This window comes from Ammospiza caudacuta, chromosome 19 (genome assembly GCF_027887145.1).
Source record: "Ammospiza caudacuta isolate bAmmCau1 chromosome 19, bAmmCau1.pri, whole genome shotgun sequence".
NCBI lineage: Eukaryota > Metazoa > Chordata > Aves > Passeriformes > Passerellidae > Ammospiza > Ammospiza caudacuta.
Window position 1 is genome coordinate 9,051,600 of NC_080611.1, and position 24,283 is coordinate 9,075,882.

Sequence of the window (24,283 nt, forward strand, 5' to 3'; positions counted from 1 at the left end):
ATGGCTCCTCAGAAGCACGGTGGAGGAGCGGGGCCCAGCTCGGGCTCCGCTGGCGGCGCCGCCGGAGGAGGAGGTGGCGGCGGAGGAGGCGGCGGGTTCGGGGGCTCCGCCGCGGCGGCGGCTCCCGGTGGCAAATCCGGCGGTGCCGCGGGCGGCGGCGGCGGCGGAGGAGGCAGCGGGTACTCGGGCGGCTCCTCGGCCTCCTCGGCAGCGGCGGCGGCGGCAGCGGCGCTGCCCCCCGTGAAGAAGCCGAAGATGGAGCAGATCCAGGCCGACCACGACCTCTTTCTTCAGGCCTTTGAGAGTGAGCACCGGGTCGCCGGAGGAAGTGGGGGCCGAGCCGGCGGGACCGGCCCGAGCCGCCGCGGAAAGGGCGGGAGGAGGAGGGGAGGGCTGTGGGGAGCAGGGGCTTCCGGGGGTAAACACGGCCGGGGGATGGAGGGAGGGAGCGGGGCCGGGGGAGGCGGGGGCCGGCGGGTCCCGGGCGGAAGCGCGGGGAGCGGGGCCGGTGTGCGGGAGGGCGGCGAGAGGCGCCCGGGGCCCGCGGCGGAGGGCGAGGGTGTGTGTGTGTGTGTCTGTGTGCGTGTGCCCGCGCCCAGCGATGAACTTGGTTCTCACAGCGCTTCCCATCAGGCTTTCGGGGCGGCTGGCTCCCTTCCCTCCTCCCGCAGCCCCTGGAGGCTCTGGGCACTGAGGGGCGAGGGGGCCCTTTCCTCTCTGGCCTCCGCCGTTCGAGCCCCTTTCAGGGGCAGGACGCGATTAAGAGTTCCCTGTACTTGGTTTTTCTTTGTTTGGCAATAATTTTCACGTAGTCGAGGTTTCGCGTTGGAAATCGACCTTTGCGACCCAGGCATTCCCCTTGTGGGAGCACCACATGGGTGGAGAGTCCCCCCGAATTCGCTAGAAAGTTATTTGTGGAAATCTGGTTTAAAAGCACAGTGGACCAGGAAACTTAAATTGCACTAAAAGATTTCTGTGCAGCTGCCAGGATTTGAAGGGAATTTTTAAGGCCCTACTTGAAGACACGATCCTGTTTTGGGATTGGTGCTGTCAATGCTCACGCTTGCTGTACTCGGTGACAGTGTTGGAGTTTTTGGTGTAGTGTGGAATAAAGCATGGCCCAGCCCTTGTAAAGGCGCTCTGTATTCTGTGCTGCAAATGGGTCAAGTCACAGACTTGAGTTGTAAGAGCTTTTTCTCAGTGCCCGAGGTGGAAAAAATTCTTCTGGTCGTGCCTGAGTGTGTCAGACAAGGGAAGCACGGAGCTGAGCAGGTGGGGATCAGGAGGAAGCTACAGTGTAGCTGTACATACAGATATACATAATATGTTAACCCCGTGTGCAAATATCATGGGAAAACTGCAGTAAGTAAACACTGGATCAAAGAAATCCTAACACGTGTAGTACTGAATTGCATTCTTCCTGACTGTTTTTGTCCCTTTTCAAGGTCATATGCTATGAAAAGATAAAAGCTTTATTTTAAGCTTTTGCTGAGTAATACAGACTTGTGAGACATATGTCTCTCTGCAGGTTGAAGAGAGTGTTTCAGAATTTTTCCACTTGGGAAAATTAATGTTGAAGCAGCAATGTGTTGCCTTTAAATTAAATTCCACCCTTGTGAACGTGACTTAATGTTTTCATACATTAAGAAAATATAATTATGTCATGGGCTTTTTGAGACTGAAAAACATGGGATGTCTTTTCAAAGTTGTGAATGCTCTGTATTTTCACTTTGTGGCAAAGTGCACATATCTTAATTACTTTCTTTTATCTTGATTTGAAAAATACGGATGTTATTGTGATAATTTGCATTAAGCAGATTTTCGCTGGCTTTCTTCAGGCTTCTAAAAGGAAATACTGTGGTCATTTTAAGAGTTTCTTCTCCAACAGTAATAACATCTCTTTAATTATGTGTTCTATAGGGTCTTACATTCATAACTGTAGAAATAAGGCTGAATCATATCTTTAAAAAGGGATAAAGGATATTAAAAACTGTCCTTTTCTACTTCTAATTACAGAATTCCACACAATAAGGTTTCCAGCTATTTGAAATAAATGTTTTGCAGTCGTATGAAAAGAAAATTTTATGTTTCTTTAGAAATAAGCTTTGTTTTCTTTATGTGGGACATGGAGGCAGAGTTACCAGCCTTAGCATGGCCATCAGTACATCGTCTATTCTCTTTTTTCTCTGCACTTGATGTGTATTAAGTCATTTATAAGCTTTTTGCTGATGTTACTTTGTGACATTGGCTTTTATTTCAGTTCAGATAAGGGAGTATTTCAGTTTAGTTTGGAATTCTTGTTAGAAATAACCTGATCAGACAAAGCCCTTCTTGTCCTGATTTAATTGGTTAAAAGTAATCTGAAGGTCCTTCTCTTGGCTGTAGGCAAGTGTTGATCCTTTGGATGTTGGTTCTCAGACCTGTGTGAGATGATGCTGTGCTTTAGTGTCCATTTTATGAACAGCTGAATTATGTTCTCTCCTTTTGCACTGAAAACAGTAGTTGCTCTACTAAAGCCAGCATTAATTTCCCACCTTAGAATGATCCATAATGGATCACAGTCAACTGCCAGTCCCTGTTCTTGTTTCAGGACGTGCTGCAAGTGACCTTGGTACTTGCCAGAAGTTTAAAGCAATCAGAATCCAAATTATCTGGCTGTGTAAATTTATTGTGCTCTTTTGGTATCGTAGCAGATGTGTTCATTGACTTCATGAGGAAAACTTACCTATATGACCATATGTTGTGATACATTGAGGTGTTTTTCTGCCCCTTAATCATTCAAAGTCTGTAAGAAACCCATTTTGTGGAAAGCAGAGCAGAGTTGAGTTGTGACCCCTGATTTGTGGCACCTTAAACAAGAAATTGCTTTGTGTTGTAGGGTTGGTGAAGTAACCTTGAATGTGATAACTTGGAGTTATTTGGACATTGTGATGCTTCGCTTAATGGCTTTTGTGATAATTGTTTCAAAGTAATTGCCACACTAAGATACTTTTTGTCATTCTAAGGCTATTTCTGGAGGTGTAAGTTGCATTGGGTAACCTGTGTTCCTTTTTCTTAGAACCAACCCAGATATACAGATTTCTCCGTACCCGGAATCTAATAGCAGTGAGTAATTGGTTTTATCACTCCTTTACTTTGCACTTGTGGAAAACTTTAATTAAAGCATAACCATTTTCTATTTTTTTCCCCTGCAGCCAATATTTTTGCACAGAACTCTCACTTACATGTCTCACAGAAACTCCCGAACAAATATCAAAAGGTAAAATTGTTTTTGTAAAGTAATCCTAAAATGTTCACCAAGTAGCAGAAGTCCAAAAAGCAGTGGAGGGTAACATCCTGTTTTCTTTTTGAAGAACTTTAAAATGCATACTTCAGGGTACAGTTGATTTCTGAGACCTAAGAGGTTTTTTGCAATGTTAAGTGTATGTGTAGCTTTGTCCATGTGACTTCTGTGGATACTGGGAGTATTCAAATGTGGAGAGCTATCTGCAGAACCGTAACTAATTCTCCCGTGTTCGTTTTCTATTTTGGAGGAGAACTTCTTAAAAAAAAAACCCAAACAAAACTGTATTGCGTCCCAGCTCGTGTAATCAATGGTGCATAATCACAATCATATGAAACATTGTATTTTAAACTGTAACCTAACCAGTTCTTTTGCAAAAATCAAAACTCAAATACAAAACTATTGGCTTTGTTAATTTTGAAAGAATCCAGTAATTATTTCTGTAGTTATTTTAAAAGCTGGAAAATAAAGCAGGTCTGTTTATAGTATTTTAGAAGAACTCCAGCAAATACTTTGAAGAGGTTGCTTTGAGCTGGATGCACCTGAGAGATGAGGTTCAGTTCTGATATTGCAAAATAATCATTCCTGTCATGTGAGGTGCTGCAGCTGCCTGTCAGTGGGGCTGAAAACACAGAAACACTGCAGAGGGACAAGTGCAGTGTACATTATTTATTAGCAGAATCACAAGGCCCTTCCAGTTACTTCCCCTTCACTGAAAATCCTTTGTTGGAGTTTAGAATTCTTTTGTAACCTGAACATTTAGTCTAAAATATTTTAGCACCAAAGTTCTTATTGCTTAGAAACAGTTGCTGTGGGACTTAAATACAACAAATATGCAACAAATTGTGATAGTGCAGACAACTCTAATTTATACTTCATATTTATATCTAAGGGAGGTAATATTTGCATGATCTATTGATCAATAGAATTTACATATTTTTAATTAAAGGAACTGTTTATGGCATTATTGGATCTCTTGGATATTGTTTAATGTTCCTGCTATAAGTTTTAATGCCACAATATAACTTTTTCTTAAAACTGAATCCATGACATACAACTTCAGGCACTTAGGAGAGGAATGATCAGATTTGATTTTTTTTAAACTTGAAGTTGCAGCTTGCTTTTTCTTTAAAAAGTTATCAAAACAAATTTTTTGCTTATTTTAAAGTGAGTCAGAACAAAATGTTAAGAAATTATTTTCAGGCTGTTTTGTTTTTTGTGGTTTAATTTTGTTTGGTTTTTCTAACTAGAATTGTGCTACAGGAAGTTCTTGCTTATAACTTAGATTAATTATTGATTGAAATGTGTATGTTAGCTGAAAATGTTCTGTTGGATATCTGCTATACTTGCTGGGAAGCAAGAGACAGTTCTTTGCCTGTGCACTGTTATCCACTGTTCCAAATTCCAGTTGATTCAGCTGCGCAGGTAATGCTCGATTTCTGTTTGAAACAGACTAATTTGTACCAGTTCCCTCAACACTTTATTTTAGAACTCTGAGTTTAGTTGAGAGGTGTTCTAACAACAGATTGTTTCTTTCAATAGTTCTGTCAATGCTGACTAATTGAAATCATGCTTGTAATTAATTTTAAGATTAAATAAAAAGTGTGAGTATGTTTTCTTTGTAAAAACACAGTAATGCAACAGGAGTGAGTGAGCATAGTTGAAAGTGAAAAAGACAGAAAGTAACTGTGAGGTGTGTTCCCCCTGGGTTCCCTCTGCCCTTTCCATGCTCACTCAGTACTGTGGCCATTCTCTTTCAGCCCACTTAAAACCACAGAAGTTGTAATTTAAAGGTAGTTTTGACTTAGAGAATGGTGAAACAGTGTTAACTGGGCTTCCTGAGGGGATTAGCAGGATCCTTGTTTGCTGATCTGTGCTGGCAAATACTTACAGATATGCTCAGGACCTGAATCACTCTTCTTCATTCAACACAAGTAGTTAAGGTCTATGATCTCGTTGTTTTGGTGAAAAGGGGACTTTAAAGAAAAAAAGTATCTGAACTATAGAAGATCATCCTGAGGTTTATATTAAGAAAAATCCGTGTTTTGGTTTCAGAACAGTGGAAGTGTTAGTAGAGTTCTCTTTGCAAAGAAGTTTTTTCTGGAACTGCATCACCGTTTGCCTGCTTTTGTGAACTATACATATATATAAATTTATTCCCCTAGAGCTCCTAAATGTTGCCATTGTTGAATTCCTGATAATTTTGATTTCCATTTCAGTAAACAGTATCATAAGTAAACTATAAAGAACTAATCTCTGAATTTAATAGACCTTCCTTAAAGAATAGTAACTGTGACTCCGCATCTTTTACCTCCAGCTCTATGATAGTCTGAGAAAAATGCCAGACAAATTTATCACTTGGAGGTAGGGAACTAAAACTGCATTTTAACCAGGAAATGATCTATTGATATTGCTCCACATGTTTAATACTGAGAAAGTGTTTAGAACACCTAGAATGCTTAGAGCATAGGAAAATGGTCATAGGGACTTGTTAATGGGCATGTGTCAGCCTGGGCTAAAAAGGTGTTGAAGTTGCTGCTTGTTGGAGAGGTGATGGGCTTTGGTCAGCTAATAGACTGTGTCTCTGGGTCTGTCTTCAGGTGTTAGTGTATTATTAGGCCAAATTATGATGTTGGAAAGAAGTTAGTAATTGTTAGTAAAATTGCTTCACATACAGTATTTGGATAAAGGAATAATTATATTATTTATTGGCAAAATAATGGCATGCTATGATGTGACTTTAATACTTTGCTAATTATTACTTTTCTTGTCTGGAGTAAGAGTGGGTGGAGAAAGGAATGCACAAGATGCACATACTTGTTACACAAGTGAATGCTGTCTTGAAAATCCTGAGCGTGAGGGATGGTTATTATAAAAACTTGATTTTGTCTGTTTTGCATGGGAGCATGGGAACATAAATAGTAATTTATTTTAAAGGAATTTCTGCTCTTACAAGTTAACTTCAAAGGCAAAAATTTTTTACTAGTTGCTATTTTTAGTTTCTTGGAAAGATTTCTTTTTTTTTAGGAAGGCTCTCTTGTTTTGACTAACCTGAGTCTGGATTTAGGCTGTGCCACTGTTCTTTTTGGATCAATAATGGTCACATACTAAATACAAGTTGGGTCAGATGTTAGTGTATTTTATGAAATATTGTTAACTTTCCCCCATTCTGGGATCATGTTTGTCTCTTAGCTGGTTTTTGGCTCGTATTCTGCTCATGACATACCTTTGGTCTAAATCTGTTTTAAGCAATTCCTCAGGCTGGAAAAAGCCCTCTCAACTTGCTGTTCTGCAGAACAGTGGCTGATTTTGATGAGCTGCAGCAAAGTGCACCCAGAGACATTTTTACCTTAGACTATGAAACTTTTAATAAATTGCTCTGTTCTTAACATCTCTTGTTAAAGTTGAGCACTGCAGTGTTCATTTTAACAATCCCACGTTTTAGTGTAGGTGAGTCGGTTCTTCAGTCTCATATGTGTGACTCTTGGGCTGAGTAGAGCTTTGAATCAGTGATTGTTTACTACACAAATCATAATTGTTTTTCTCCTTGTTATGAGTGCAGCCCTGTAGTTTTTGTTGCCCAGTGTTGCTGTTTGGTCCCCATGTGATGTGTAACTCAATCATTCTCCAGCATTACGTGCTGACTGCAGACAGAGTGACATCAGTGTTTCTTCAGTCAGGGTATTTCTGGTAGACAAATGCTTCCCGCTTCCCCAGAGCATGGTGTTGTTCCCTGTGCAAGAAATCCAGTGTTTGGCAATGGTTTATGTTCTTCTTACTCCATTTTTCTAAGGTATAAATGTACAGGAAAGTGACAACTCCTGTGTTGTCACTGTAGTCAAGTGCAATTCTGTGGGCATCTAGATCCAAATGTTAACTTGCCTTTAATGAAAAATGGAGAGACTGTTCTGTAACATGCTGAATAACTTCTGCTCATCAGTGAGCTTTATTTAGCAATGAACATGAAATTGTATGTATGGTAGAACAGGCTGAACATATGAGCAGGAGCAGACTGATGTCAGAATTACAGAGAGGAAAGATTTGAAGTGATTATTCTCTTTGACATTGTTGTCATTGGTTGTCATTGTGCCCTGTTTCCTCTGAGTGGGTTCCAAAGGTTGCTTCCAAATTCATTGCTCTTTGCATTGTGTCCATTTAATAGAGATGTATGGAGAAATAAGGCTTTGGGGTTTTAATTAGGCTTTTAACTCTTTTGTCCTGTAAGGTTTTGAGTGATTTTCATTATTATGCTCAAGATTGAAATAGAAATGACTGAGGGGCTGACATGTCAATTCCTGGTATGTGTAAGTGTCAGTAAAACAGGAAGATTGTCTTTGACAAAGTTGAAATGTGGTTAAACATGTTCTTTGTAAGGATTTCAATATGTTGCTGTTAAATGAAACTTCTTAGAGCAGTAGGATTACTGTTGCAAGCTCTGGGTTTAATTCCTTGTATTTTTGATACTACTTGAGAAGCAGCTGTGTCCCTTATAGCGCAGGCATGATACTAGGTCTACAAAAGTATATATGTGTCTAAAGGGTGTTTTCTGAAGAGAAGGCTAAAATGGTGTGTGTGTGTATATATATATATATATATATAGACAGTTTACATGGAAAATCAAGTGAAAGCTCAGTTTGAATTTTCTTCTATAAGCTGTGGGTATAGTGGCTGTGTAAAACTATTCTTTTTGCTTTTTCCTCACAGGAAAACATTTAAAGTAGATGACATGTTATCAAAAGTAGAGAAAATGAAGGGAGAACAAGAATCTCACAGGTACTGTCCTGCTGTGTATTTATGTGTGTGGGTACAAATGAGTACATGCACGGGCTGTGAATAGAAGTCCTTTTGACTGATAAAGTGCAAGTGATAAAGAGTCATTACTCGAAGCAAGGTAGTTGCTGCTGGAAATGTTGCTTCCAGAATCTTAAAATGTGTGTCTGTATGCTGGTCATTTAACTTGGAGAAAAGCAGTACTGGGATAAACTTTCAGTATTTGTTGTGGCATCTCTTAAAATGTGTATAGAAACCTCAAATAGGTATTTGCCTTAACTTTGTTTTTTTAAGAGAGTCAGTTATGTCAATAAGTAATCTCTGTGTGTTGGAATTAAAAGTAAAAAGGAGGTGGATTTGGGAAAATACAAAGTGTTATTGCTTGTAGTTTATGTTGTTGTATACTTCCTATTTTTAACCTGTTCTTTTCCCACAGTGTTTGCAAATTACTAGACTACTTCAGAGGCAGCTGTGCTATATACAGTGTTTCAGACTGTGTAGTCTGAAACAAACTTACAAATGTTGTGTTCTAAGAGGTTTTATGGATTTACTATATATTGTTTTTCTTAATTGTATTTTTCTCTATATATTGTGTTTAGTTGCTTTGTTGAAACAACATAGAGTATTGATTTGTGTGTGTTGGTTTTTGTGCTTTCAAAACTGTAAAAAATGTTTTTTAATGTGGAAAAGTAACATGGATGAATGATGCAAGTTGGTGTCGATAGAGTCCTTTGAATGCTTGTGCTGTTGGGCACTTTTGCTGGTCATCTCAGAGCTCTTGGGAATGTTTGTGTTTAAAAATAAGTGTGGAGTGTCAGATTGTATCTGCCTGAGAAGTGAAGGTGCACAAAGTTTTGTCTGGTGGGGCAGTGGGACAGATTATGTTTTTTTCAATGTGTCCTTCAGAAATACGAAGTGATTTTGGGACTGTTTTTAATCTAGATTTATGAATACCTATTTCAACAGAAATATGCCCTGAATTTTACAATTTGAAATAAGATGTGTCTATGGTCAGCAGAACAGTCTAGGCTGTGGAACAAACCAGGTGCAGTTGTTATTTTGATTGCACGTGCTATGAGTGATTTGGACCCGATTAAACTGATAGCCTTTATTTCTAAAGGTTCAGGTTCCCCCTTGCAAAATTCTCATTACTGTGCGTAAAATACTTGTTGGTTTGGTTTTCTTTTAATTTACACCAAGACTGTGGTTCAGGGTGAAATTCTAGAAAATTTCCACCAAAGCTGAGCTCTGTTGCTGATGACTTTCCAACAGATGTGTTTGCCTGCCTGTGAAGGCAGGATCTCCTGTCTTCAGGCAATGTTCTTCTGCTGTAGTGTTTATTTTATTTTTATTTAATGTATCAAGTCATGGAGTACACAGAATAAGTCTGTAAAGAGAAAACTGGTGTTCAGTTCTGCATCAAGTGCAATTGCTGTATCCAGGCAGTTTCCAAGTTAAGAGGATGGACTGAATCATTAGAGTTCTGTACTGAGCATCAGTGAAGTGGTTGCTGTGAGAAGAAAACACTTATTTGTTCTAACATTTCCTTTTTTATCCCCTCCTGTTTAGCTTGTCTGCTCATTTGCAACTTACATTTACTGGGTTCTTCCATAAAAATGGTATGTTTGCCAATTATTCATTCCACTGTTAATTTGTATAACACCTCTGAAATTAGTGGAGATCTGTGAGGGGAATATTTGAATGTTTTTACTCTCTGCTGTTTGGATGCAGGTTTTAATTGACTTGTTCAGCCTGTCTCATTAGTTCTAATTCAGTAGTGCTTTAGAAGTGCTGTGGTGTAATTGTGATGTTAAGAAGATAAGCCTTCAGGGTTTTAGTCAAAACAGTGATTTTGAGAAATCCTTCAAGCCATCGCCCATTCAAACGGAAATGGACCTTGAGGAAAGTGATTCTTTCCAAAAGAATGTGATTTTTCTGGGAGTGTGTCTTTGGTGTTTGAAGTAGCTTTAAAAAACACCACAGCCCTCAAATAGTTGGAAGATTCAGTGGCTTCTACTTTAAAGTAGAATTGTAAGAAAAAAAATTGTCAAGTTGAGTCTAGAAATGAAGGAAAGCCATGCCAATGATTATGAAAGCCACGAAAATCATATTTTAGTGACTTGAGGTCATTCCATGGTGTCCTTCAAGCACATAAGGATTTGCCTCTCAATATCAGAATATTGGATTTCCTTGACCAGAATGAAGAGTTCTGTTGCTCTGAGAGTAAAAACTGTTTTTCCATTAAAATAAGATGAAATTCCTAGATTTTTGGTTGCCATTGCTGATCACACCACTGGCAGCAGCTGCCTTGAAGATTCCAGGCTCTAGGAAATTTATTGTGCAGTCTCTGAAACAAAGTCTTATTTTCTAAGACTTTTTTTCCAAGTTTGAGAGTCCTTTAACAGCTATTGTGCATTTATTTAGCCTTACATGATATATAAGGGGGGGTGGTGTAATTTTCTTGTTTTCCTACCTGATAGCCTCTAGATTTTAAGCCCAAATTTTAGGTTTGCAAGCTGTAAAGAAAAAAAAAAACTGGGAAAAATAATTCAGCTCCTCTGTAATTAGCATATTGTAACTGTCCTTAAATCTACCCATAACATTTTTCTCTGTTATAAAAAGGTAACAAGCTTGCTGTTTTAAATTTTAGAGATCAGCTATGCCATTAAATCAGCCAATATGAAAATAATTAGGATATATTCTCAAGTGGAAATTTGTAGTAAGTTTGGGGAGAGTTGAAACTAAGAATGTGGTTAGAGGTCTTTGTACCTGGGATGTGCCTGTGGTTAAAAACTAATTACAGATGGATTTATATCATTGAATAGATCTTCACTTTTTCAGAGCTTAAAATACTTTTCTGTTTAGATAAGCCATCACAAAACTCAGAGAATGAACAAAATTCTGTAACTCTGGAAGTACTGCTGGTGAAAGTTTGCCACAAGAAACGAAAGGTAAAAATGATCTGACAAATTATTAATATAATTAATAAACATTAAAGCAAAATGTTTAGCTGCTTCTAGAATATCTGAGCAACACTGCCTATTGTGATGCTTCTGTTGAAATTAGCCTTTAAATTTAAGAACTTATGTATTCAACTTGTTTTCTATTGGATTTTGCACTGCTTTATGAGGAATGAGTTTTCAAAAACCATTCAGGTCTGTTGATTGAATTCAGCCTGTACATCACATCCACTCGTGTATTTCAGCCACTTCTGGTTTTACCTCAGTTTTTGTGTGTCACATCATTAAAGTTTTCATTCTCTTGTGATGTCCAGAGGCTTAAGGAAACCAGGCAATCACAAAATCATAAAGTAGCCTGTGCCTTTCAGAGTTTAGGAGTAAAAAGGAACAAACTGTAATTGTTTCAAATTCCTCAGTCATCTGCCAACACCTCTCTTTCCTTGCTTTTTCTGTACCTGTGTTTTTTACTTTATTTCAATTATTGCAGATTTTAGCTGCCATGAATCATAAGCAATTTTATATTTATTTTTAAAGCGTCTTTGAACTTGCTTGCCGTTTTAGCTGTACTTATTTCACATCAGTTGGCAAATTATTTCCCCAACTACAGGAATATGGGAGGGTCAGTAATGCTTTAGGTTTAACTAGAAAGGGAAAGATTTGCAGTCAGAGCTGTGTGTTCTGTGTTCTTTCCTAATGCTAGGCTGATTTGGTTTTTAAGAATTAATACTGTTTCTATCCAATTCTGTTAATTATTGTAGTATGAATAAATGTAGTGAGATCAGGAGGTGCTAATGGTTATTCCAAATGTTTTCCTGCAAATTTCATATTTAGGCCATCTTGTCTTGTTTTCCCAACTCTACACAATGTTCAATGATCTCTTTGAGAGGTAATTGAATATAATAAATCCTAGGTAAGTGGTTCTTTATCTCACAGATAGCACAAAATGCACTTTGAAATATTGCAAGGAGAAGATAGAAAGCCTTTGAAAAAATATATATATAACCAAAGCATTTAATTTCTTCAGGTAAACAGAATTAAATTAGTATTAATGACTGTTCTACAATCTTTTTAAGTGCCTCATGTTAATGTTATTTTATTCACATAGAGAAAGATGTCTGCTGCCAGAAAGGGATATAGAATGCCAGTTTTATTTGCACTTAAAAATATCCGGGTTTGCATTTAAAATCTGGGATTGTTCCAGGTTTTTTTATTTATATCTGTTACAAGACTTATTATGAGGCTTATTTTCAAAAGTTGGCAGACCAAATGCAGTTTAGAAATGGCATCAATTTAAATACTTAATGTCTTTACTTTGAAATCTAAAAACCTGAACCTTTTCTTTCTTGTTTTGCTGCAGGATGTCAGTTGTCCAATAAGACAGGTTCCTACAGGTAAAAAGCAGGTGCCTTTAAACCCAGACCTCAGCCAAATAAAACCAGGCAACTTCCCATCACTTGCAGTTTCCAGTAATGAGTTTGAACCAAGCAACAGCCATATGGTGAAGTCTTACTCATTGTTATTCAGAGTCACTCGCCCAGGAAGGAGAGAATTTAATGGACTGATCAACGGTGAAACGAATGAAAACATTGGTAAGTTCAGCCTTGAAATCTGCTTTTTAAATCTGAGGGTTTATTTGTGGGCACGTGTGGAGGTGACTGGATGAGCAGTGTGGGTCACACTAACAAGGGCCAGTAGTAACTGAGTGATTGAGCTTTTATTTGTTTGCAGTCTCTTCTGAGATGGGGCTGAAAGTCAGCTGCTAGCTGGAAATTGTGCTTCTGGTTTTGTGTAAATTTAACACCACTTGTTACTGACGTGGTGCTGAAGGTGGGAGGCAGCACTGCTGGAATTGAACAGTGCAAGAGGGCCCTGTGGTCACTGAGACTGTCCTCATTCCTCCACCAACACTGGTCACTCCTGACTCACTGAGGGTGCTGTCAGTGTTTCTCAGCAAAACTAAATGACGAGCCAATAGAAAAATACCTCAGTAATAAATTTTTAAAAGTTTTTTTCTTAATCTTGTTGAGAAGTGTTACAACAAAAATGTTGCAGCTTGGAGAGTACATGTAGAATGAAAAACTTTATTTCTCACTATTTTATAGCCACAAGAAGAGGAAGATCAGATCCCAAATTCTTGTGCTGACAGAATAATACAATGAAATTATAAATATACGAGAGCACACCTAAAATATGATTACTGTTAAGCTAAGTGGTCTTTTATTGCATTGTCCTTCTCTATTGTATGGCACAATCAATAGCCAGTTATATTTGTGAGTGCATAGAGACTGTTGGATCTCTTGAGTCTGTGCTTATGTAATGATTGAATACCATATTTCTTATGTGCAGATGTCAATGAGGAGCTTCCAGCTAGAAGAAAAAGAAATTCTTCAAATCGTGAAGATGGGGAAAAGACATTTGTAGCACAAATGACTGTATTTGATAAAAACAGGTAATATTGTAAAAACAAATGTAGCTTCTATTAATCATTCTATTAATAATTTTTAATCATCATAATATTAGAAATTTGATAATAAGCTTAGTATCTTCCTTGTTACAGTGTATATTGTCTTTGGCTGCATTTTAGTTGTTATTTACAATAAGAAGTTATGCTTATGTTTTTTTAAAAAAAACCCTACAGGTTTCATAACACATTTTATACTGAGACCTATTCAGTGACTACTGTAAATAATTCCCATCTGTGAACTTGAATATTGTCCTGGCAGTTTGCATCTGTTTGTCTTTTCCTTGCCAGTTTTTGACCTAAATTCTCTGGTTCTGTTCAAGATCAGTGACAGCATAATTAAACAGTTAAACAAAGAAAAGATCTCTGAAATACCCTTGCTGCTGACACTTTGTTGAGTGCCATAATTTTTCCCATGCCCAGAGTGTTGCTGGTGTAGTCACAGGTCTCATTCTGCTGACAGCTACAGAAGACATCAGTTCCCATTACTAGAGGACAGTCAAACAAGTAGTTAAAATTATAACAGGCCTACTCTGTCATGTAGTTTAATTATTTATTATCATGATACTACTTAATGTATTTCAAGGAAGGTGGAGTGTGGTGAGCTCACGTGTCAATAGCTTAGAGCACTCTAGATCCAGTTAAAAAGATAAGGACCAGACCATTTCCTGGGTAGACATTTTGGTTGTTTGTGCTGCAAGGATCATAGTGCCAACAGGCAAAATACAGTACATGAAAATAAGGGTTCTTTCCATGGAAAATGCAGGTCTCAGGCAGAGGTAGGTATTTACAAAAATGGAGCTTGAAGAAAAACTCCAACTAATTCTGACAAAATGGTTGTTTATCCAAATAGGGTTTTAGAAGTATATTTTGAGAAGAATTTTGGAGAAATGTCCTTTTCTAATCTGTATCTTGGAAGTCTTGACAGTATTTTGTTCTTTTCTATTACTTAATTCTACTGGATAACTTCAATATGCTTAGCAACATATGAACCATTAGATGGTTTTGTAGTGATGATAAGCAAGGACATTCTCAGACATGCTGTTGTATAAATGAGACTGATTTGCAGCAGAACCAAGTCATGCATAAAATGTATATATTTTTGGTTTAGTCTTTAACATTTTTCTTTGTTATGGATGATGTTTGCCTAAGATTTAGACCTAGTCAAAAAATTTACCTGAAAATATGTCTTTAGATTCATGGAAATTTAATTCCTGTGAAATAGTGTATTTTAATAGACAAACAATAGAAGAGCCTTTTTACACATAATCCATATTTTGTCTTGACAGACGCTTGCAACTTCTGGATGGGGAATATGAAGTGGCCATGCAGGAAATGGAAGAGTGTCCCATTAGCAAGAAAAGAGCAACATGGGAAACGATTCTGGATGGGAAGGTATGGATTGTTTTAGTGGCCAAGAAGCCAGGAAATAATTCCTTTGGGAATGTATGGACATATATTTTAATTTAGCTCTCAATTTAGATAGCTTTGGCTACACTGAATCATTAATACAAGCAGATGTCAACTACTGTAAGTATGGCAGCTGAGACTTCTGAATTCCTGACCTAGAAAATCAGGCAGTTTGAATGCTATTCTAACAAGTTAGATGTATCTAAAAGGAGCAAACATCAGAATATTTAATGGGAAGAAAGAGGAACCCAGACAGGTGTAATCTTATGTACATAAGAGAAAGCTGATAAAATGTAGTGGTGAAAAGAAGAGGGTGTATGAGTGTAGGAGGAAGGGTTGAGCAGAGAGAAGTTGTTAACTGAGGTGAATCAACACTCAGTGATGCAGTGATTGTGTGTACTTACACAGTCATGCTCACATGTCCTGGGAGAGTGTGAGTTGTAAGTGATTGCAGAGAAGAACATGAAGATTCCAGATGGTTGCAAAGTATTTGTGTCTCAACATGATCATATAATTATGAAAAAAGCAGAGATGATCCAAATTATATAGTAAAAGTACAGTTATAAGCTCAACTATCCTGATCAGCCTCTACCTGCAATAAATAAATTACATAAATTACATAGTTTATGTTCTGTGAATATATTCTCCTGATTGTTTTTATGAAGACACTTAATTCTGCTGTGTTTTTTTACTTCCCCCCCCTCTGCAGAGGTTGCCTCCATTTGAAACATTTTCTCAGGGACCTACACTTCAGTTTACTCTTCGTTGGACAGGAGACACAAATGATAAGTCTACAGCTCCTATAGCTAAACCTCTTGCAACACGAAATTCTGAGAGCCTCCCTCAAGAAAACAAGCCCAATTCTGTTAAACCTACTCAGACTATAGGTAAGCAAACTTTGGTTTTGCTACTGAATAATCATCTGCTCAACCCCTTGTGTGCTTAGGGCTCACTGGTGCAGCTGCTTCAGGTTGTTCTCAGCAGGAAAAAGCAAAACTAAGTGGGCTTTGTTGTATCCCATATTTTGTCATTTTGTTAAGGTTAAAAGCTATACATAAGGACAATATTGAAGTGATTGTATACAATGCTCATAAAGCCTGCTGTGAAATACATTGGGGAAAATCCATCACTAGGATTTCTGAGATTGTCTGGTTTGCCCTACTCCAATCAGTGTTCTGTAAGTTTCTGGGTTTATAGGTGCCCTACTTTCAGGTGGAATAGAATTAATTTTCTTCTCAGCGGCTGCTTTAGTGCTGTGTTTTGGATTTAGGATGAGAATAATGTTGATAACACTGATGCTTTAGTTGTTGCTAAGCAGTGTTTAGACTAAGTCAAGGACTTTGCAGCTTCTCACACCACCCCACTATCAAAGAGGCCAGATGACACAAGGGGCTGGAAGGAGACACAGCTGGGACAGACTGGCCAGAGGGATATTCCAAGGATGGCTTCATGCTCAGTATAGAAACTAGAAGGAAAATTGGCTTAGATGCCATCTTTATTTTGTCTCACACCCAGTTGTTTGTGACTTTGTATTACAACCTTGTGTTGGCAAGTGAAGCTCAAGGACATCTGGAAAACTTGTACAGAGAACAGCAGGTTGCTCCTGTTGTTTCAACACCTACGAATACACCTAGACTGTGGATTTCTCTTTACTTCCTTGTACTAGGCTTCCTTGTATTTTAGAGTTTCTTGGAGACCTGTATTGTAATTTGTTAGGCAGGTTTTATGCTCAGACTTGCAAAAGAAATGAGAGTTGAGTTGACCAACTCCAGAAGGTGTGTGGTAGTTTACTGTAACAAATGTAGAGGCAGTAGGAACATGGCAAGACTGCATTGCCAGTGTAACCAGGAACCCATTTTTTTCTTCCATCAGAAAAGCTAAATGTTCCAGTAAATTGATAAAATAACAGCCAGAGCAACCTTCCAAAATAGTACAGCCAACTCTTATGCACAAATGTATTGTAGTGTAATGTGCAGCATTGTAGGGTATTTGTTATGGTTGTGCTGTTTGCAGTGTCTGAATACCATGAGAGTGAAAACTGTACAAAACTTCTGTCAGATATTCTGATCAAGATCCAGTTCATCTTTCCCAATGGGACATAAATTTGGTGTTGTCATTTTACTTTGGCATATTTCCCAAGGCAGACCAGTGAAATAAAGACATCAAAGACTTTCTAAATATGGCAGCTTTAACTTTGTTGTAATTACAAAGTTCTGAAAGTAACTGAGCCATGGAATTGGGATTTCTCTGATGTGGTGCAGGCTAAAGTGTCAGGCTTCCTCTCTTTCATACAGACAGAAAATAAAATTTCCTTTCTTCTCCAAAATATTAAATATAAAATAAGTGCATCTTCTAAAAGTTAGGTCAGTAGAGCTGAGCCTTGTTTTCCCTTCTTTATCACCATTCAGAAGCAAGTAAGGTCATTGCTTGGTTTCTCTTGAGGGCAGATTTATAAACCTGCTTAGTTCTGTGGGGTTTCTCAGTAACTGTGTGAAATCAAATACTGTTATAGATTAAAGTGTATGGAAGAGACTCAGAAGCAACTAAGCAGTGCCATTACACATGCAAACAGTGTTCAAGGGTTAAAGTTTCAGTTAAATATTTTGTGTGTTTACTTATATTTCTGCTGCCTGTTAAGAGACTTGTGGAACTTCTGAAATTGAATTTAAGTGATGTGTTTGAATGCAGCAATATGAAAGCAGGGATGGCTTTTATGTCCCAGCTTTTAGCCATACATAAAGAATTCTCTGCTGAAATGGAGTAAGAAAAATGTTGCTTTTTACCTGAGCATTTTTAAGTTCTCTGAATGATTCTTCAGCTCGTGGGATAATCTTGTGTTGGAAGTGGGTTTGCCTGTAGGTTTGTGAAGGAAACTGAGCATCCAGACTTCCTTGTTGCTGGTAGGAGCTACTTATGTCCAAGGACATTCAAGTATCCTGTTTCCTTCAGCAACAGTGCCCTTCTCAGGACTTCCATAGTTGGGTAAGAAACAATGTTTGTCTGTTCCTGTGCACCAAAGAAACGTGTGTCTATATGTGGGTTTTTTTCAGCTGTGAAAGAATCTTTGCCTACAGACCTTCAGACAAGAAAAGAGAGAGATGTTTTAAATGAACCTCGACAGAAGTTGCGAATATTTTACCAGGTATTAGAAATAATCATTAAAGGGAAAAACTAGAATTGAAATATTGTGTGGGATTAAAATGTTTGCTTGGGAGCTGGGTGGAAATTTCCATTTGCCCTTTTTGTGGATGCCTTAAAGAGTCTCAGATTCACAGACTGAAAGCCATTCCACAGACTCCTCTTTATGGAGGTATTCTAGAAAACTAATCTTCTTGGGGACACATCTGATGTTCTGAAAGATCAAGGGCATTCCTTGTTAGACTTCTGGAGGGGGACAGGTGGGTCTCCAATGGGAAACAAAATTCTTGACATACCATTGTTTCAGTACACTGAGCTCATATAGTGTTCCCAAAATCTAACTACTGCTGTGGACGTCTCCTGTAACAACATCCAGCTTGGTTTTGGGGGTTGGAAGTTAATTAATGAAACCCATTTGGTGCTAATTTTGCTCTGCCTGTTCTTTGTTTGCACCAGTTCCTTTACAACAATAACACGAGGCAGCAGACCGAGGCCCGCGATGACTTGCACTGCCCCTGGTGCACACTGAACTGTCGGAAACTCTACAGTTTACTCAAACATCTTAAACTCTGCCACAGCAGATTTATCTTTAATTATGTTGTAAGTAACATTTGGTAGTTCGGCACTATAAAACTCTGTACAGTCTGTCACAGATGCTACAAAGGCAGGGATTCTGTTTCCAGCTTAGGAAGTTGTAGGGCTGTACCTACAGGTTAGAAGCTGCTTTCTGTGAATGTTTGTGTGTTACGTGGAGGGGAAATACTGTCTTTGTTTCAATATATATATATTAAATAATGCTGACCACTGGAGGCATTCTAAATGTAGCTATTCTAAATGTATTCTAAATGTAGCTACTGTTTTTGCATCAATGTGTTCTTTGATGTGGAAAGCAATGTAATTGTATTTGGTTGGAAGTCTCTTGAAGCTCTAGGAAATCTAGAAATGTTCTTACTAGCAGTCTTTTGCTGATACTTTACTTAATTTTATAATTAGTTTTGAGTGGTTTTATACAAAACAGTAAAATGGTACAGCGCAAGGAAGCTTTAGTGTAATTTGCTTCTAGAGGTTAAAAATTATTTGGGTGTTGTGAAAGGAAACTTACTGCCGTATCAGGTTATTGAGAATTGATATTTAAGGTATTCAGAATTTAAAGGTCACTTGTTTAAACCTCTTGATGCATTGTCATTACTGTCTGCTGAGTATTTGATCTGTGCTGCAGTATCATCCAAAAGGTGCTCGGATAGATGTGTCCATCAATGAGTGCTACGATGGCTCCTACGCCGGCAACCCGCAGGACATCCATCGCCAGCCCGGCTTCGCCTTCAGCCGCAACGGGCCCGTCAAGAGGACTCCCATCACTCACATCCTGGTGTGCAGGTAGGAGCTGGCAAACAAGCTCTGTGTGGGTCACAGAATCAACTAAGCTGGAAAAGACCTTGGAGATCAAGTCCAACCTATGACCTAACACCACCTTAGCAACTAATCCTTGGCACTGAGTGCCATATCCAGTCTTTTTTAAACACCTCCAGGTCTGGTGACTCCACCACTTTCCTGGGCAGCCCATTCCAATGCCCAACAACTCTTTCTGTAAAGAATCTTTTGGCCTATAAACCAGATTTCTGATACCTGGGGATTTGTGAATCTGCAGGTGGACATACACAGTGCTAGATTTCACTGTTAAGACTAAATAAAATGTAACTGAAGGAGGATAACATCACCCATAATTTTTCTACATCTTTCCAATTGAGATATCCATTCATAACAATGTAGCTCTCTTTAACTGCCTTACCCTAAAACTTTTCTTCCCCAAAAGGTGACGTTGGAGGGTTGGATCCAGAGCTCTTGTGTAATCAGTGGCAGTTGTCAATATTTGCCTCTGTGATGTGCTGGTGACAGCAGTGAGCTCTCCCTTGCAGGCCCAAGCGCACGAAAGCGAGCATGTCGGAGTTCCTGGAGTCGGAGGACGGCGAGGTGGAGCAGCAGCGCACGTACAGCAGCGGCCACAACCGCCTCTACTTCCACAGCGACACCTGCCTGCCCCTGCGCCCCCAGGAGATGGAGGTGGACAGTGAGGACGAGAAGGACCCGGAATGGCTGAGGGAGAAAACCATTACTGTAATTATTCCCTTTGTACAAAGTTGTTTTAAGCAGATTGGGGTTTTTAAAAGATGATCTGCAGTTCTTTTAGGGAACAGTTGTGAAAATCCTGCATTTTGGGAGCAGAAAATTTTGCTGAACTGCTGTTGATGGAAATTCCTGGAATCAAAGTTTGTTTTTTCAAGTATGCATTCAGTTTGCAGTGTTAGTTCAGTCCCCTTGTGTTTGAACAAGTTTTCATTGTTTGTGGCTACTTTTCTCCTTCAAAGAGGAGATGCTGGAACCAGGAGCACACAGTTTGGGCTGTATGTAATAAGAATATTGTTTATCATCAAAAGTCTCTACATCAAATGACATTTTTCTAACTTATTTGACTGCAGAGCCTGAATTGTCTACATATATTTTTGTGTGTAAGTTGAATTTTGGGTATGCTCTCACTACTTGGCAGCAGATACACAGTTCTGATGGATGTGTTTGTTTCTTTTCCTATTCTTCCTCCCAATCTCCAGCAAATTGAAGAATTTTCTGATGTGAACGAAGGAGAGAAAGAAGTGATGAAATTATGGAATCTTCATGTTATGAAGCACGGGTATGTTACTGTGCTTAGTTTTGATACAAATAAATTATAGTATAGATTTGGTTGATCATTTTGCATTGTAATTCACTAAATACTTAAAATTCAATTGGCTCAGCTGTTTAGGAAAGGGTCATTAAAGGATAATTTGTAATAAGTTTTTGAGAGTTTAGGCTTTTAAAGAAGTTGTGCCTAGTAGCATTTGGGCTTTGAAAAGAAAAAATACTGGACTGTGTAATAGCTGCTCTCTGCAGTTATATTGATAAATCATGTTGTACAGTATCTTTGTTTTTGAAAGCGTTCTGCTTGCATAATGATGGCTTTCTTATTTGACAGGTTTATTGCTGACAATCAAATGAATCATGCCTGTATGCTATTTGTTGAAAATTATGGACAAAAAATCATTAAGAAGAACTTGTGTCGAAACTTTATGCTCCACCTGGTCAGCATGCATGACTTTAACCTCATCAGCATCATGTCCATAGACAAAGCTGTGGCCAGGCTCCGAGAGATGCAGCAGAAGTTGGAGAAAGGAGAGTCGGCGTCCCCGACGGACGAGGAATCTTCCGAGGAACAAAGTGGGACAGCAAATGGATACAGTGAAAATACCATGAGAGAGAGGATTTCAGAGGTGGAAAGCATCTCAGGTGTCACGAAACAGAGCAAGAAGCAGAAGCTCTGAAGTCAAAAGTCAATTGTCATTCAACGGACAAGCATTGAAGTGACGTTCTAGGGTGCATGAGCTCTATAAACAATTACACACAGAAATACAGAGATTCCAAACAGGCACTGCTGGATGGAAATAAATGATTTCAACAAGGATATTGTTTAAACAGGGTTTTTATTCAGTTACTTATGCAAGTACTACATGTATATTGGTTTTGGTGATGTAATGACAATATTCTAAGAGTTTGAGCATGAAGAGCAATATAAAAATCTTTTTGTAATTTTAGTAATTAGTGTTTTAAGAACTTTATGGAATTTACATAATTTAAGTATATGTAAAACCGTTTTTTATATTAAGATTTTTGCATCTGTATCTGGCTGTTTTTCCTACCATGAATTTGTGAAACATTAGGGAAAGGGGATTGGGATACAGTTTCTGCTTTTCTTATTTAGAAATTCTCCAGTTAGCTTTTTGTGAAAATAACGTCTGACTATTTACAGTTTAACCTTGATCCTTGTATTTGAAATCATTTATCAATTGATCATAAATTACCAATCAATTTTTTTTACACTAAAAATTATCAGAGTTGGCAAACTTAGCACTTCCTTTGTCTCGTGCCTGTTTGGAAAGATCTTGGCTTTTCACGTTCCAGACACAGTGAAGTACCACCTTGGCTTTTTGAGGTTTAACCAGCAGTTTGGGTTTCGTGGATAATTCTGATGTATTGATCGCCCAGTGTACCATTTTAAACTTGAACATTTAGCTCCTTTATATTTTTATTACACATCTACACAGCTACAGAGAGGGTTTGGGTGCAGCCCCCTGTGCCTGGGGTCACCCACCCTGGGTGCCATGCTAAGGCTGGAGCCTCGTGTCCGTCTGCAGGCGCTGCGCCGCCAACTGCCCGCAAAGTTCTCGCCTCAGCACAGACTGCAAGGCCAGGCCCTGGGCTTATCTTTGGCTTTCGAGATGCCACTCTTGAGGGAAAAATGCACTGTAAAATTGGACCAGAAAATGTGTTGCACTTCTTATGTAAGTATTCTGTGATGTATTGTATTCAATACAGATACTAAGATGCTGACTAAACTATATTTGAGCAGTTTTGCACTGCTGTTAACACATTTTATGCATACGTTTACAGATTTTTTCCAATGGAAAGTGGTTTCACTACTGGTACAGTATCAGCACCGAAGGGTTTTATTCCAGCAAGCACTGTGGTTGAGTGACATCACCTCAATTTTTTATTATCCTTAAAATATTTCATTTTTCATATTCTTTATTTATAAAGGAACAATGCTGCTGTAAATACAGGTATTTTTTGTTTTTTATTTCATTCCATCACCATGAAATGCAGTTCCCTATTTGTTGAAGGGGTATATAAGCTTTCTAATGGTGTCTTCAGAAATTTATAAAATGTAAATACTGATTTTGATGGTCCTTAAGATGTGTTTAACTGTGAGACTATTTAACTAATGGTGTGGATGTGATTTGTCATCCAGTATTAAGTTCTTAGTCACTGATTTTGTGTACAAAATAGGAAAGAGGGAAACTGCAGCTTTTCATTACAAACTCCTTGAATTGCCAGCTCTCTTGAGTTTTAGCAAACTCTAATTATGCCTCTGGATAGTACATCATGCATTTCTCTCTGGCTTTAATTTGCTAAAGCTGTGCACATATGTAAAAAATAGATTATTTTAGGGGAGATGTAGTTCTAGAATTATTGCTTATGTCATTTCTTAAGCAGTTATGCTCTTAATGCTTAAAAGAAGGCTAGCATTGTTTGCACAAAAAGTTGGTGATCCCCCCAAAAATAGTAATGAAATTACTTCTGTCAAGTAAACTTTGTATGTCATGTCAATTTATAATAAAAGCTGAAAAAATCCCCTTGTTTTCTATTTATAAAGATGCATTTTCTATTTGTACCTTTGGAGATGCCATGTAAGCTGGTTAAAAAGAATTTGAACGGTACAGTAGATGTAAAAACAAAAGATACCCAACCCCCCCAAAAAACCCTCAAAACAAGTTCAGCTGTTTAAATGAACCATTGTTTTTCATTAAATGTTTTATTTGAAATCAGCTTTTGTACAAGAAGTTCAGTAATACAAAATCTGCCATGATGGGTGTCCAGTCATTCCATGTGCAGACACCTCAAGCAGCACCTCTGTGAACTCCCTTCTGCATGGCTCAAAATTTGGATGTGCTCTGCTTTGTCAAATTGTTACAGTTCTATTTAAGGTATCTCCATAAATCTCCAGGGCTTTAGCCGGATTATAATAATTTTCATTCTCCTTTCTTGGGTAGGACTTGAATACCTGAGAAGGGTTTTAAGTTGTGCTTTACTGTACAGAACTGTAATTTTTAGAGTGCAAATGAAACATTATCTGTGTTGTCAGTTACAGAATGAAGATTTGTGTTGTTTTTACATGTAAGTGGTTAATTTTTCAGAAATTTTACAGAGTATTTGGCTTAAATGGAGTAAAGTTTAAATAAGTATCAGTTTAAATCCCATTTCTCTGGGACTGCAGATGATGGATGCTCCAGGTACTGTGGGACAAGTCAGGAACTGACTGTGGAATGGCACACACTGGAAACCTTGTTCCATGTTAGGATTCAGATCCTGAGATGCAGGTTGTGCCAGCTGGGCTCTACAAACTGGACCTCAGGCTGCAGTTGGGCAGTGTGTTCTTGTCTTTAATCTTGTCTGGGTTCTCCTGATCTGGCCTTCAATGTGCTCCTGGCAGGTTTTAATGATGTTTGGTACTTGGTGATCACAACAGGTTTGTGAACCCCAACCTGGAACCTAGTATGATTTGAATTTTGAATTCAGTGCATTAAACACTATATTCAAAAGTGGTAGATGAATTGTTAACCTTCAGTTACATTGCTTGGAGTGTGTTTTGAATGTAGCCCTTGAATTTTAGGG

General features: G+C 38.5%; 1 protein-coding gene across 1 annotated transcript; it reads left to right on the forward strand.

The window, feature by feature from the left end:
* SUZ12 (SUZ12 polycomb repressive complex 2 subunit) lies at positions 1–23,904 on the forward strand. Its single transcript, XM_058817215.1, has 16 exons — positions 1–304; positions 3,059–3,105; positions 3,195–3,259; positions 7,988–8,056; positions 9,623–9,672; positions 10,919–11,004; positions 12,371–12,602; positions 13,360–13,462; positions 14,764–14,869; positions 15,594–15,771; positions 17,935–18,026; positions 18,479–18,622; positions 19,242–19,399; positions 19,939–20,137; positions 20,629–20,708; positions 21,030–23,904. The coding sequence occupies exons 1-16, from the start codon at positions 1–3 to the stop codon at positions 21,373–21,375; spliced, it is 2,259 nt and encodes a 752-aa protein (XP_058673198.1). The 3' UTR covers positions 21,376–23,904.
* The last annotated feature ends 379 nt before the right edge of the window (positions 23,905–24,283 follow it).

What these genes read in the sequence shown, in the direction of transcription:
- SUZ12 (XM_058817215.1), top strand. Translation starts at nt 1, where the DNA reads ATGGCTCCTCAGAAGCACGGTGGAGGAGCGGGGCCCAGCTCGGGCTCC. An exon ending in AAACGATTCTGGATGGGAAG is followed by an intron (nt 14,870 to 15,593) that starts GTATGGATTGTT and finishes CCCCCTCTGCAG; the next exon opens with AGGTTGCCTCCATTTGAAAC. An exon ending in TGAGGGAGAAAACCATTACT is followed by an intron (nt 20,138 to 20,628) that starts GTAATTATTCCC and finishes CCCAATCTCCAG; the next exon opens with CAAATTGAAGAATTTTCTGA.